Genomic DNA, 15,807 nt, shown 5'->3' with positions numbered 1-15,807 from the left:
AGGGGGTGAATTGTATGTGTATATGTGTAATGGGGACCTCATGCTTTTAATTAGCTTTTCATTCACTCTGCCACTTGAACCACATTTTCTCTTCTGGCTTTTTACTGGTCAATTGGAGATTGACTAGTAAAAATCTTGGTGACTTTTATGCCCAAGCTGATTTTGAACATTGAGCCTCAGGTCCTGAGTAGCTAGGATGATTATGTGTGAGCTACCAGTTTGTGGCTGTTTTTTGTTGTTGTTGTTGTCACTGTTTTTTTGTCAGTCGTGGGGCTTGAACTCTGGGCCTGGGCACTGTCCCTCAGCTCTTCAGCTCAAGGCTAGCACTTTACCACTTGAGCCACAGCTCCAGTTCCAGTTTTCTGGTGGTTTATTGAAGAGTCTCACAGACTTTCCTACCCAGGCTGGCTTTGAACTGTGACCCTCAGATCTCAGCTTCCTGAGTAGGTAGGATTACAGGCATGAGCCATTGGCGCCCAGCTCGTGGTTAAAATTTTAAAACTACTTATATAATCGTCTTAAACCATTACACCATCCTTATCCCATGAAGGGTTCCATTTTAATCCCTGGCAGACACCTGGGGGAAGCAATGGGTAGGGAACTGAGCATAAACAGCATTAGAGACAAAGACATGGTGAGAATGCAGAAGTTTGGGCAAGAACAAAGGCAGCATCTCCCTGCAGCAAAACCAGGTGATGGATTTTCTAGGTTAGCTCATTTCAGGGGAATGTAACAAATCCCCCAAAGGCTTCTCTTTGCTAGAGGAGACGTACAAATGCTATTTGTTAGTTGATTAGGGTGTTGTAGATTAGCAAACAGTCCTCTTCATACATGAGGAAAACGAATCCTCAAAGAGTTAATTGTTGGTTCACCTGGCTCTTTGGTTTACGATCCAGAGTTAGGTGTCTAATCCTGAGCTCTGGCGGATATATTCTTCAGTCTCTTTAGAGTTTAACACCCAAAAGAGTATCTGAAAACCAAAATCAAGGCAAGTTCAACACTTTTCTGGCTTTGGCAAAAACTCCATGATGGCTTTCTAGGATATTTTCTTTTAAAAAGGCAAATAAAGCATGAAATAGAAACTTACTTTCAGTCGAGCAAGTTGAATTTCTGAGAATTTTCTGACGCCATTTACTAAAGGAACCAGCCGATTATATAGAGCCTAAGGAAGCAGATCAAAAAGAAAACCCCACTGAAGGTCAAGAGGTCAACCACACGTGGACAGTTTGGATTATGGCAAAGTTGTGTTTACAACCAAACAGGCTCTACTAAAAGTTGGGAGACTTGAATAAACCATGCAGACTTCCAGTTCCATCATCTTAATAAAACCCCCTGAAGCTGAAATAATGCACATTGCCAAGAGTTTCCATAAATATATTTCTCAATCTACAGCATTACAACTGTCAAGTTCATGCTTATCTGGTTTATGTTCCAAAGACTCTCCAGGGAATTCCTTTAACTGCAGATTTTCAGAACACTTACTGCAAAACACGCCAGAAAATACCCTCTCGTGTACAGACAGTGTGGTGATGGGACTGGAATCTGGAACTTTGTTACTTGCACTGTGCATTAACTTTTGGACTGCATGCAGGTGAATCTGTTCATGTTCTAGAGATTGGACCTGTGCATCAATTACCTTTAAAAACCACACACTCATCTGGAATAAGGTTTAACTTAACTAGGACAGGAGAACTCATCTAACAGGAGGGCACTGTTAAACCCATTTGAGGATCTAACCAAACCATGGGCCCTTTCTTCAAGAAAGAAGCCAGCTTCATACCTCCTACCTTTGTCATAAAAGCTTGTTTTTTGAAAGGTAATCTCACACTAACTTTTGTTGTTGCTTTTTATTTTACCTGGGTTGATCTTAAGCCACAATTCTCTTATTTCTACCCTTCCAAATAGCTGGAATTACAAGCATGTTCCACCATACCTGACTCTAAAATTAATACCATTCTGTACAAAATTTTAGAGAGCTTACAGACTCTCTAAAACACAAACTTGGTGAGGGCTCAGGAATCCCAGGGTAAGATCACCCTCCCTCACACAGCAAACAAGGAATCCTCCTCACCTTATCTGTTTGAGTGCTTTCATGCAAAATCCTGGTGTCAATGGCAGCAGCTAGTAAATTATTGGCAGCAGTAATGGCATGGATGTCCCCGGTCAAATGAAGGTTGAACTATAAATGAAACAGAACATCTTTCTATTTGTTTTAAATAGCCACGGCAGTAATCAAAAGCTGCCTGGATCAATAAAACAACATGGTGATTAAATGTCCAAAATACGGCCCACATCTGACAAGATTTTCCACTTGAGACACAGTACATCACAAATCCTTTCAATATGGTGCAATATTCTCTCTCTCACTTTTTCTCTCTTTTTTGAAGGCAGAGCCTAAGAAATATCCTTTAGCTTTTTCAGTCACAGCTAACATTCTACTACGTGAACAACAGCTCTACTTCCAGCTTTTTGATGCTTAATTGTAGATAAGAGTCCCACAGAGTTTCTTGCCTGGTGAGCCCCAGATCTCAGGACTGAGCCGTGAACACCCAGCTCAAGGGGAGATATTGTGCAGGACTGAACGACTAGTTTCTTCACATTCCTTATGTGCACTGCTTCTTCACTGAGAACTTAGTCCTCCCTCAAAGTCACTCACGATTGCTGCTCCTCCCTCCCAGAGAGCCTTAGCAACACCCCTCCAGTAGGGACTCAGTGCATGCACTGCAAGCTCTTGCCAAAATTTGCTATTACTTCATCTTTTATTTTGGTCAGTCGTGGGGCTTGAACTCTGGGCCTGGGCACTGTCCCTCAGCTCTTCAGCTCAAGGCAAACGCTCTACCACTTGAGCCACAGCACCACTTCTGGTTTCTGGTGGTTAACTGGAGATAAGAGTCTCTCAGATGTTCCCACCCAGGCTGGCTTTGAACCTCGATCCTCCATTCTCAGCCTCCTGAGTAGCTAGGGTTACAGGCCTGAGCCACCAGCGCCCGACATATTACTTCTATTTTTAAAAGTCTATCTTTGGCAATTTGACGAGTAAAATGGTAACTGACAGTTCCCCCCCACTCTCTCCCTCCCTGCCTTTCTGTCTTGTCTGTACTGCAGTTTGAATTCAGGGGCTTCAATGTTAATATTTCATATTCTTGCTTGGCTGATGCTTTACCACCTCAGCCAGGTATTTTACTGATCATGTTGGAGATGGAGTCTCAGATTCACTTCTCGATCTCAGCCTCCAGAGCAGCCAGGTTCCCAGGCATGCCACGCCAGTGCTTTTTTACCCCTTTGAACTCCTTTGGCCATTTTCTCATTGGGATTTACTTTTTGTTTCCAACTTTCTACCTGCTGTCCTCCAGGGGTGGCTTTTAGGCCCCAGAGAGGGCTCTTCGCTTTGAAGCACGACTGTTTATCCCCACCATAACATCACGTCTGCCAGCCCTTGCTTCTCCATCTCAGTAAATGACTCCATGGATTTGCAGTCTGGACTCATGCCTTGTCAACCCTCACACCTAACCCATAAACATCAGGGAACAAACAAGACGTTGTCATCCTTTTCTCCGTCCTCACGGCCACCCTCAGTCTCCTCACTGGACAGCTGGAAGCCATGCTCAGTGGCCATGCCTGTTCTCGGTACAGGGGACAGAACGATCCTGGAAAAGCTAACCTACATCCTGTTACTGTCCTGTTGGCCTTGAGACTAAGGCAGGTTAGCACGGACAAGCACGGGGCATCAGTGAGATGATGGGACAGCGAAGGGTCACAGAGGATGAAGAGAAAGTTCTCGGGGAAACAGGCGTTGTCACTGCGGGTTCCTGAGGCCCATCTTCCCCCAGAAGCACACTATCTTAACAGGAAGGAGGCGAGGGGGTGGGGGGGTCTGAATCAGTGTGACGCAGGGTAACGCTGAAGTCTCTGAAAGTTCCCACACCACATGGGTTTGGGAATTCAAACCTCAGTGGAACTGAAAAAGGTCGTATGACACGCTATAGTGCTTTATCAAATACTCCAGTCAGGGTCTAGATGTGCACCCTCCGGGCGGGAGCAGCAAGTCATGAGAAAGCCAATTCACGCGGGCACAACCCAGACACAGCTCCCACCCGCAAGGCTGACTGCTGCCACTGTGTGAGTTACACTAATGCTTTTGGGTTTCCGGGTCTTTTGGGCCCAGAGACATCAAGGACTGGTAGCGTGCATGTCGGGGACTTACCTCCTCCATGGGGATGACCTGGGCGTATCCGCCACCTGCCGCTCCCCCTAAACAACAGAACAATGACAAGAAGTGAGTCAGAAGGGCACACACGGGGAGGGGGGAGGGGGGGGACGGGGGCCTGGGGACAAGGCAAGCCACGCCCCTCCAGCAGGAGCAAGGAATGTTCACTGGCATGTATAAGCAGAATAGGAGTGAAAGTCACAAGCCAAAAGTTCACACTATGTGCAGCTATGGATTTTCAAGATGCCCATTTCTTTGGGTGGAAAACAAAGGTAGCCAGGTGTGATGGGGCACGCTTGTAATGCCAGCACCTGGGAGACCACAGCAGGAGATGGTAAACTCCACGCCAGCCTGGATTACCTAGTGAGACCCTGCCTAAAAAAAAACAAACTAAAAAGAATACAGCAAATATCATTACTGGAGGATGTGCCTTTGGATAGGAGATTTTTTAAAAATCAACTATTGGGTCTAGGTTCTTATGCTTCATCTAAATTATATGTTGAAGTATCAAACATCTTTGTAAAAACCACCTGTAAGCCAGGTACAGTGATACATTGCTGCCATCTCAGCTATGCCGGAAGCGCAAAATCAAGGACTGCAGTCCAGAGGCTGGTGTGGACATGTGGGATGCCACCGGAAAAGAAGGAAAGGTACCAGGTGCTGAGAGTTCACACCTATAATCTTAGCTACTCAGGAAGCTGAGCTCTAAGGATGGCGGTTCGAAGCCAGCCTGGGCTGTCTATGACACTCTTAGCTCCAAATATACACCAAAAAGCCAAAAATGAAGTTGTGGCTCAAGCGGTAGAGTGCCAGCTTTGAACAAAAAAACTCAAGGACAAAAAAAAAACAAAAAAACAAAAAAAAACACTCAAGGACAGTGCCCAGACCCTGAATTCAAGCCCTGGCACGCACACACGTACACGCACACACACACACACGCACGCACACACACCCACACCCACACACACACACGCACGCACACACACCCACACCCACATCCCTCCACACACACACACCCACACACCCCCCCACACACACACGGCAAGAAAAATGTGGTAGAGTACCTGCCTAGCAATGCATCCTGTTCTATGCAGTCCCCCTTGTCTTGCAATAACCTGGTCAGCTTGGTAGCATAATTGCAATTTTAACAAATAAGCTCAGAGATATCGTGGCTGGCTCTAGGTCACACAGCGGTAAGAGACACAGCTGTGAATCAAACCTGCATTTTCTCAATCCAAAGTGTAAGGCTCATTCCACTACATAATGTATACCCCTTCCCATAGTATCAGTAGTTAATGAGTTAGGAATTATTAATATTTGTAACAGTGATATGGACATAATCCAGCTAAAAAAACGACGTACTGCCAAGAACACACAGTTATGGCAGCAATAGAGCTATTGTAAGTGAGCTCAGGGATGACTTCATGATGAATCAATGCAGAAGGAGTAATACACGGGATGTGCCAGACACCAGCCCCGCAGAGCCAGGGAGGAATTTCATCCCAGCTCAGTGCACAGCCAGCCCGTCTTCAGCGCTCCCCAGGCTCGGCCTGCACAGACACACCCATGAGCCGAGACCTGGGGCCAACTGCACAGGCGCCTCAGTGAATACAGGGAAAGACCTTCCCCCACGGCGGGGATGATAACACATCATACAGCTGGCAGTTTTAACATCGCTCGGCCCAATAGACAGGGAGGATGCACAAGGCCAGGACAACAGAACCAAGGGAACACTTTTGGGGGGCCTCACTGAAGATCCCCCACCCTGCAGCTCCCTCCGCCATGTCCCTGTCCTCAAGTGGATGAAGTTGAGGGAGAGGCTACTTCCTGCTGACCCAGCAGGGATGTATAGGTACCCATTCTTCCAATGGGCCTCTGCACTTTGCTTAGCTTTTTCCACTCATGGGCTGACACTTGGCCACTTGAGCCATTACCCCATTCTTGGCTTTTGGTGGTTAATTGGAGATAAAAGAGTCTCATGGACTTTTCCTGCTTCAGCTGGCTTCGAACCATGTCCCTCAGACCTCAGCCTCTTGTGTAAATAGGATTACAGAAGTAAGCTACCAGTGCCCAAATTTCTTCTGACAAGTTTTAACTCCATGGATGACTTTCTTCTAAAGGTTTTAACCATTTTACCTCCCCCTCCCCCCTGCAATGTTGTTATAAAATCACAGACTAGTTTGGAGGGTAGGGATGGGAAGGGGGAAGATGGGGGGAAAAGGATCAAAGGTGTGACATTGACCAAGAAGATGACTTATGGAATGGTAACTCCTATGTACAACTACATTATCCTCCTCCTCCTCCTTCCCCCACCACTGGGCCCTGAAGAATGGGGTAGCAATGATGGTCTTCAGTTTTAAGTAATGAGGCCACCTTCGGGAATTGATTGAATGAAAAGAAAAATATTGTTTGTCCCCGAATTCTGCTCCCACGTTTCATTACATCAATACATTTCAGTTTGGCAATAAATAAATAAATAAAAGTAGACCAGTTGCTAATACCTTTGACTCCGAAGGTGGGTCCTTGGGAAGGCTGCCTGAGGCAGGCAAAGGAGTTGACCCTGAGGTGGGCGGTGAGCGCCTGCACCAGGCCCACGGTCACTGTGCTCTTCCCTTCTCCCAGGGGTGTGGGTGTGATCCTGAAGAGGGACGAGGAAGTCAGTAACCATATTTGTAAGACAATCCACGTACAACCGCCCTGAGACACCAGGTCCAAATTGGAGGTGTAAACAAGAGGTAGTGAATCAACCCCTTGCACAGATGCACTTGGTGATTCAGGTTCTTGGCCACCCCTCCCTCCCCTCACCATTCACACCATGCTTAGGCTAAAGTCAAGAGGGAGACACAAGAAAGGAAAGAGAAAAGGGGCTAAAGAAGAAAGTGATTGGGTAGTGATGTTAACATCATTCATTCCAAGAGATTGCATGGAGCCGCCAATGAAGTGGTTCACACTTCTAAGTCGGTGTCTTTTGCTGGGGGAAGCTTGGCATTTCAGCACCTTTTATTTGGGATACGACCAGGCTCAAAGATCCTCAGGTGAATGAGGCAGTCAGACTCCCAGGAGTAGAAGAGATCCTACAGTTCCCTTCCCACCCCTCTGCGTGTTCCCACGATGTGTCCCCACCAGACTGAAGTGTGTCAGTCATCTCCACAGAGTTTATGCTTCGAAAGCACTCTTTTCTCTCTGAAGGCAACATCTGGATTCCCACTGCTTCCTAGGAGTCCTGTACTAAGTCCATTCCTTCTCACAGCAGCCCTTTAAGTACAAGGAAAGGAAGGCTAGTTGGGTGTCAGTGGTTCATGCCTGTAATCCTAGCTACTCAGGAGGCTGAGAATTGAGGATCATGGTTTGAAGTCAGAAAAGTCTCTATAAACTCTTCCCTTCAACTAACCAGCAAAAAGCCAGAAGTAGAAGTGTGGCTCAATTGATAAGAGTATCAGGCTTGAGTGAAAATACAAGGCCTTGAGTTTAGGTCTTAATACTGGCGCATGCACATGTGTGCATGTGCGTGGCCCGCGGGCGGGCACACATTCACGCACATGCGCATGCATGCACGCACGCACGCACGCACGCGCACACACACACACACACACACACACACACACACACACACACTATAGATAAATATAAAGCAAGCAAGCAAGCAATGGGAAAAAATGGCCCAGGGACGGGGACTGAGTAAGATAAGGGACCGGAACAGAATGGCTGCATACAATTTCCTTGAAGGCACCACTGGAGTCTAAAGGGAATCTAAGCAACTGTAAAAGAACAGAACTCCAGAGACGGAGGCAGGCGGTGACAGAGGAGAGGAGAGATGAGAGCCATGGAAGTGAAGACATTTGCAGGCCAGCAGGGTCTGAAGCGGGCTATGGCCATGAAGCATCAGTTGATTTAGGAACACGGAAGTCACTGGGGATGGCTGTGGCAGTCCAATTGGAAGTCCACATGGTGACTCAAACCTCAGGCTCTCCAGTCCCAAGGCTGATCAGTCGACCCTGCATCTGCCTCAACAACATAGATGGAGCGGGGCCAATGAGAAGGCTCAGAGTCACAGAGCATTTTGACTTTGAGTTAACTGTCTAGTTTTGCGTTTTTACACACACACACACACACACACACATACACACACACACAGAGTAAATAAAAGCAGTTGCCAAGGCCTGGCAACCTACATAGTATCACACACAGTACAGTAGATGAACCCCATCGGTATCTGCTGTTTGCAAAGCAGTCAGTGGGAAACTTTATCCATGTTATACGAACAATACCATTTTCTTTCCCAAGGATGTGCTAGCCGAGCTGGAGGAGAGAGCCAACGGCAGACCCGCCCAGCCATGATCGCCTCAAAACAGCAGCTGGGATCCAGCTCTTAATTAGAAACACAGGGACTGTGCAACTTGCTGCCAATGAATACAACTCAGGGAAATCAGAAAAGTAGGATATATTTATTGGAAGCCATAAAAGGAAAGTTGCAATAAAAAAAATTTATTTTACCCTCTTCCTGCATTAGATACCAAAACTGTTTAATTCTTTTCCCTTTGGACTTAGCTCAAACAAACAAGTTGATTTCAAAAAGAAGCATCATTGAATTCATTGTATTTATTTTCCTAGTTCTACAACAATGTAGTGTATGGCGAGGTTGGTGTGATTTTGTATAACTTACACATTTGTGTATACCACCCCACGCCAACCCCACAGCATTTATTTATTTTATTTTTATTCTTAATTTTGTCAGTATGGAGACTTGATCTTAGACCTTGTGCTCTTGCTTGGCTTTTCTGCTCAAGGCTGGTAGTCAACCACTTAAAGCACAGCTCTATTTTTGTGTTTTTGCTGGTTAATTGGAGATAGTCTCACAGACTTTCCTGCCTAAGCTGGCTTTAAACTATGGTCCTTAGAGCTTAGTCCCTTGAATAGACATGCTTACAGGCATGAACCACCAGTTCTTGGTACCCAAAGAATTTATTGTGTGATTTTTATGACTTTTCAAATAGAGTATAATAAATTTACTAGGGAAAGGACAATATTCATTTCCTTTCCTTTGCTGCCTGTCTGAGGCACACTGGATGATCTAATGGTGCCTTTCCTTAGACAAATAGTATTTACTGTAAACTATGGTAAAGATTGCCAAAATGCTCTGTGACAATCTGGATACAATCTAAAGCCAAGAGACTGTTTACATAGAAGCAAGGGGTAAAGCGGGAAGGTTCTCTTAAGCCAGGAACCTGTTGGGCAGGATCAATGGCTTGGCCATGGCCTAACCATGAACTCTGAAACAAAATGTTCCATCAACCTGTGAATGCATATCCTTTATCACGGCAATGGTATGATTTATGATGAAAGCCTTTTGCTATCTAACCATAAACTCCATAGTCCATTTGGTTATATTTCTCCCTAAATCCCTCTGTTCTATTCTGCAAGTAGTACAACTAAGAAAAACTCAACAGATATTTACTTAGGATTCGAGGCAAAAAAAAAAAAAGTTTGAGGTTATTTTTATATCACACCGCCTCCCCCTCCAAAAAAAAATCGTCAGGTATTTGGCATTCAGCAAGAAAAAAAAAAGGAGAAATGACAACACGACCTTCATTGCTCTTCAAGGTAAAATTGAGTGCGTTCACCTACCACTTCTGGACTACTTTTTTTGACTGCTCTGTCCAGGCAACTGAATTCTAGAATATTCTGCATGGGAATTCAGCGAGGAGCTGTGAGAGGCCAAGTACATATTCGAATGCCCTGCAGCTGCGCTCTGTGTCAAGTTCTCAAACAAAATTCCTTTTCATTAGTGTAACTGGGAAAATATGTAAAACTCAAGAGCCCCGAAGATTCTTTTGGCATCTTTCCTTGAACAATTCCCAATACTTTTCATTTTGTCAGGCAAAGCAAATAGTCATGTGTAGGTGGGAAAGCCAGGCGATGCGGAGATGATGGAAGACAGATGACCCACACTGCACAGAAACCCTACGGTTACAAGAAGAGCTTTGCAAAACCAGTCTGTTTCGCATTTGGGGTTATTAATGATATAAGGTGTGTGGTTTTTTTTTAATCTCGCTATTAATATATTTAAATTCCCTTTACACATTATTCAAATGTTCAATAACGAAAGTGTTGTGATTTAGGTTTATTGAAAAATGTCTTGGGTATCAGCATTCTTCTAACGCAGAGGGGGAAGATTTATGTTACAGACACAAAATGGTAATGACTGGAAGATGTGAGAAGGACCAATGTGTGGATGAAATCTTGGAAGAAAATATTCTGAAAATTAAACGCTTCTGAGTAACAGGGACTGTTTTCTCCCTTTTACTGGTCTTTATGTTAAACATTCATAGTCATTTCAGAACAAGATTTTCTGAAAAATTCTCCATTTGATGGAGGGGTCATTATACTTTTTAAAAACTTGCAACAGTGCCTGTAAGAGTTGTTAATGTTGCTGGGTGCTGGTGGCTCTGTGTGTAATCCTAGTTAGGCCAGGAGGCTGAGATCTGAGGATTGCAGTTAAAAGTCAAGCTGGGCACACCAATCAGAGATATTCCTTTCTCTAATTAATCATCAAAGAACCAGAAGTAGAGCTATGGCTCAAGTGGAAGAGCATAGCCTTGAGCAAAAAGCTCAGGGACTGTGTCTAGGCCCTGAGTTCAAGCACCAAGCCTGGCACAAAAACAAAAATACACACACACACACACACACACACACACACATACAAACACGCAAAGGAGTCAATTATCCCTTTGTTTTTTACTAACCCAAAGTAAAAATATCAAGGTGGTTTTTATAGACTTAAGTAAAATATTTCTCTATGCTTTAAACTAGTTATCCAGTTACTAAAGGATTTACCCGTTTAAAAAAATACGATTTATCTTATGGGGTAGGAGAGATGGCGAATTCCCACATTACAGAATGCCTGGGGCGTATATATTGTCTAGAAATCTTCAAGCCACATCGATCTCAGAGTTGTATCCTCAGAGGGCAGCTTTGCATGCAGTTGCAAAGGAAGAACACTTAGTTTTTGCTTGCTCTATAGATCTGTTAAGTATGGAACATGCATCACTAGTTCAGGACTATCTGTTATTAAAGCTGTACTTGCAATCCAGGTTCAATTTTCACTTCTACTGACATGGCAGGCTGGCTTCAGCTCAGCTGCACAGATGCATGCTGGCATAAGGACAGTGCAGAGGCTTTGCAATGCACAACTGACATCAGCCGAGGCCCCGTCTGCCATGGGAGCTAGCAGCATCTAGCATGTGGCTAGAAGCCACGCCTGGCTGGTGACTCCAGGTTTGGAACCAAATAAAAACAATTACCCTTGCTTTTGCTTTACAAGTGGCAATTCTGTGTTCCCAGCTCAAGGAAAGCCACGTCTAGATTGGTGTCGTTATCCTAAATGGTCAGGCACAAATTGAGTGAATCACCACCTCCTAAGAGAAACTGCTATGTGACTTTTCCTTCTTTTATACACACGTGCTTTCTGGAAATTTCTATAAATAATGTGATTTTTAACAACGTAGTCCTTCCTCTTTACTAGTGATTGAACCCAAAGGCTCACCAAAGCTGGCAAGGGCTCTATCACTGAGCTACATCAGATCTTGGTCAAATCCTCCCATCTTAAACAGAGGGAAACTTAGCAAATGTACCTACCAAGTTTATCTAAAGCAGGGAAACACAAAGCAAGAGTGAGCTTAGTCAATGCAAATAAACTGACATCATACTTCCATAAAAGCAACACTGACTAAACACATGCTCCAAAGACCCACAGCTGACCTGCAGGGAGGGCCTACATCTCCCGTCAGCTGCTCAGACATGGGGTTGTCAGGGATGAGGTCCTAGATGGTGAAAGAACGTGCAGTGAGCCCAGGAAGGGAGGAGGAAGCCACAGGCTTCTCAAGAGCTGTACCAAAATATTGGGAAAGAAACTGTACTGAACATGTGCAGCCAGTTTTAGGTCATTGTTCTCTAGATAATATAGCAAGAACCTGCTTAGCATTTGCACTGTGTTAGGCATTGTAAGCAGTCCAGAGTTGATTTAAGAGATACAGGAGAATGTATGTGGGCTGTATGCAAATAGTAGACCATTTTGTTTTTCTCTTCATGCTAGTATTGGGACTTAAACTAAGAGCTGTGTACTCTCACTTGGCTTTTTTTGCTCAAGGCTGGAGCTCTCCCATTTAAGTCAAACTTCTACTTTGGCTTTTTGATGGTTAATTGGAGATGAGAGTCTCATGGCTTTTTCTGCCTGGGAGGGCTTTAAACTTTGATGCTCAGATCTTAGAATCCCAGAAGCTAGGAATACAGGCATGAACCATCAATGCCTGGCAATATGCCAATTCATAGCAGGGCCATCCACAGATTTTAGTGTCTGCAGAGACCCTGAGCCAGCCCAGGGTAGATAAGGGAGGAATTCACTTCTGGGGATACTTCCTAAGGCGATGATTAGACAAATGCACAAACATGCATGTCCATTGTGGTCCATGCTGTTCATCCTAGCCCTGTTCACAATGGCCTAAACCAACTAATTTTAGTGGGCACTAAGGCATATCCCTGCCAGATTTTCAAGTCATTCTTCTGCCTTAATACTCTTGAAGAAAAAAAAAAAAATCACACTATACTCTCTAGCCTTGATAGACTCTACAAAGAGGCCCACAGAGACGATCATGCTGCCGAGTCTCAGGGGAAGCAGACCATGCTTCCTCTGAAGCATTGCTCACTACGCATCTAGGAAACTGGGATAGGAGCTCTGGGGTTTTTATCATTTGATCATCCAAACAGTAATACTCCACACTTTCACACAGAGCATGGTACTGCACACAGTCCCAGAAGGAAGCCCCATAGCACAGGAGGAATGATCTTACTTCTGGAAGGTTCTTTCAGGGTCAGGATGGTCCCTATCATGACCAGTTTTCTCCCTTTCGATAGTAGAATTTGGGGCATTAGACATTCTTGTTTATTTTCTTTTTTTTTGGGGGGGGGGGGAGGGGGTCCAGTTGTGGGGCCTGAACTCTGGGCCTGGGCGCTGTCCCTCAGCTCTTCCGCTCAAGGCTAGCACTCTACCACTTGAGCCACAGCGCCACTTCTGGCTTTTTTCTTTTTGCTTATGTGGTACTGAGGAATCGAACCCAGGGCCTCATGCATGCAAGGCAAGCGCTCTACCACTGAGCCACCTTCCCAGACCCTCTTGCTTATTTTCTGAGATTTCTCTCTCTCTCTCTTTTTTTTTTGGTCAGTCGTGGGGCTTGAACTCTGGGCCTAGGTGCTGTCCCTCAGCTCTTCAGCTCAAGGCCAGCGCTCTACCACTTGAGCCTCAGCACTACTTTCAGCTTTTTCTGCTTATGTAGTGCTGAGGTATCAAACCCACGGCCTCATGCATGCAGGGCAAGCAATCTACCACTGAGCCTCCTTCCCAGCCCTATTTTCTGACATTTCAAAAGTAACACTGGGCCAGTTACAGGTGGCTCACGTTTGTAATCCCAGCTACTCAGGAGGTTGAGATCTGAGTATCATGGTTCAAAGGCAGCTAGAGTAAGAAAGTCCCTAAGATTCTTATCTACAGTATCACTACAAAAGCAGAAGTAGAGCTGAGGCTTGAACTCAGGGCCTTGAGAGCCTTTTGTTGAAGGCCAGTGCCCTACAACTTGGGCCATAGCTCCACTACTGGCCTTCTGGTGATTAATTGGGTTAGGAGACTCATGGACTTTTGTGACTAGGTTGGCTTTAAACTGTGTTCTTTATATCTCAGACTCCTGAGTAGCTAGGATTACAGGTATGGGCCATCAGAGCCTGCCTTTATTTTCTGTATTTTAAAATATTTTTACAGTGAGAGAAAATATATTTTAAAAAATAATCAGAAAACAGAAAGAGAACATTATGATGATTATTATTTTAAAACAAAGTTCATTATGAGTCAAGTCCAGTTAGAAGACATGTCTCTGCCTCCCAAATACGTTTTGTGCTTCAAGTCTGGGTTTAGGCAAAGGTCAATGCAATGAAATGTCAGCACAAACAAGAATTTATTCGGCCCTTAGAGTTCCCTTGGGTCACGCTGAATAAATTGTTCAAATCCTTTGTTTCTTTTAAAGGATCTTTTCAGCTTGTGATTTGATTTCTTTCTTGAAAATGGGGAAAAAAGCAAATGCTCCTTCTGACAAATATTATGAATTTGTCTTCCATAAAATATTTGACACAAATGAAAATAGCTCGGTATTACTGGTTTTTGTGTTTTTTTGTTTGGTATGTGCTGGTCCTGGGGCTTGAACTTAGGGTCTGGGTGCTGTCCCTGAGTTTTTTCTTTTTGTGGCTGTTTAAGGCAAGGCTCTACTACTTGTGCCACAACTCTACTTCTGGTTTTTGCTGGTTAATTGGAGATAAGAATTTCATGGACTTTCCTAGTCAGGCTGGTTTTGAACCATGATCCTCAGATCTGAGCCTCCTGAGTAGCTGGGACTACAGGTGTGAGCCACCTACACCTGGCCCAAGGTTACTTTTGAAATGTCAGAAAAGGGGAGAGAGACCATGAGGCTTTGCAATGTAAATATATAGAAAACAAAGAATAAGGGTGTTAATGAGAAAATAGAGGGGTCCTACGATGAGTGGAACATTTTGAAATATTACTTCCAGCCAGGTATGGTGGCTCACAGCTGCATTCCTAGTTACTCAGGAGGCTAAGATCTGAGGATCATGGTCAAAGCCAGCCTGGGAGGAAAATCGAAGAGATTCTATCTCCAACTAATTACCAAAACAGCCAGAAGCAGAGATGGGGCTCAAGTGGTAGAGTACCAATCCTGAGTGGAAAAGCCAAGTGAGAATGCTAGGTCTTGAGTTCAAGCCCTAGTACTGGCACATACCAAACAAACAAAAAAATATTATTTCTAAGTAAAATAGAAAACAACCACCAAACATCCCAAATCCTTGTTTAGTTCAAGATAATATATTTCCAATTCTTATTTTCATTTGTACCATGAAAAAAACAACTTAAGGGCTGGGAAGGTGGCTCAGTGGTAGAGCGCTTGCCTTGCATGCCAGAGGCCCTGGGTTTGATTCCTCAGCACCACATAAGCAAAAAAAAAAAAAAAAAAAAAAAAGCATTAAAAAAACAACTTAAAAAGCTCAAGGAGATCAGGGCTGATCACAACCTGACATGAGAAATCAAAAATAAAGTACTGATTAGCAATTTGTTTCAGTTTATACTTCATGGAGGAGCTTGCTCACTCCTGCAAAAAAGCTTTTACTTGTGCCAAATTAGGGGAAAATAAGTGAAATGGATGAATTTGAGAATTAGATGGAAGTGATGGGTAGAGGAAAGCAATTAGTATGGAAGGTGGCTTTGTGAACACGTCTCCTCGGTGGAGCAGATTTTAAACGTAGTCTTACCCAGCAACTAAGACATATTTTCCATCCGCTTGATCCTTCAGCCTTTCCAGCAGGGACAGTCGGACTTTGGCTTTGCTTTTCCCATAGATTTCAATTTCATCTGCAAGCAATCCTATCTCCTTGGCAAGGACATCCACAGCTTTTGGAGTCTGTCCTCTTGAAATCTCAATATCACTGGGGGAAAAGAAACACAAAGGGAGCAACTTCTCCTCAGCTTAGGTGGTCATTGCTAGATGGGA

General features: G+C 44.4%; 1 protein-coding gene across 3 annotated transcripts in view; it reads right to left on the bottom strand.

Moving 5' to 3' along the window:
* Mthfd1l (methylenetetrahydrofolate dehydrogenase (NADP+ dependent) 1 like) overlaps positions 1 to 15,807 on the bottom strand; it is a 135,391-nt gene that overhangs the window by 78,380 nt on the left and 41,204 nt on the right. For all 3 annotated transcript variants that reach the window (XM_042671887.1, XM_042672058.1, XM_042671966.1), the window contains exons 11-15: positions 15,569 to 15,742; positions 6,709 to 6,845; positions 4,205 to 4,251; positions 2,072 to 2,179; positions 1,088 to 1,162 (exon numbers count right to left, since the gene is read on the bottom strand). In XM_042671887.1, the coding sequence (XP_042527821.1) occupies positions 1,088 to 1,162; positions 2,072 to 2,179; positions 4,205 to 4,251; positions 6,709 to 6,845; positions 15,569 to 15,742 (541 nt within the window). The remainder of the gene's footprint in view (positions 1 to 1,087; positions 1,163 to 2,071; positions 2,180 to 4,204; positions 4,252 to 6,708; positions 6,846 to 15,568; positions 15,743 to 15,807) is intronic.

The sequence above is a fragment of the Dipodomys spectabilis genome, unplaced genomic scaffold, assembly GCF_019054845.1.
Source record: "Dipodomys spectabilis isolate Male_0828 unplaced genomic scaffold, ASM1905484v1 ptg000001l, whole genome shotgun sequence".
In the NCBI taxonomy this organism is placed as follows: domain Eukaryota; kingdom Metazoa; phylum Chordata; class Mammalia; order Rodentia; family Heteromyidae; genus Dipodomys; species Dipodomys spectabilis.
The sequence above is the reverse complement of the archived record's forward strand: the minus strand, read 5'-3'. Positions and strand labels throughout refer to the sequence as shown.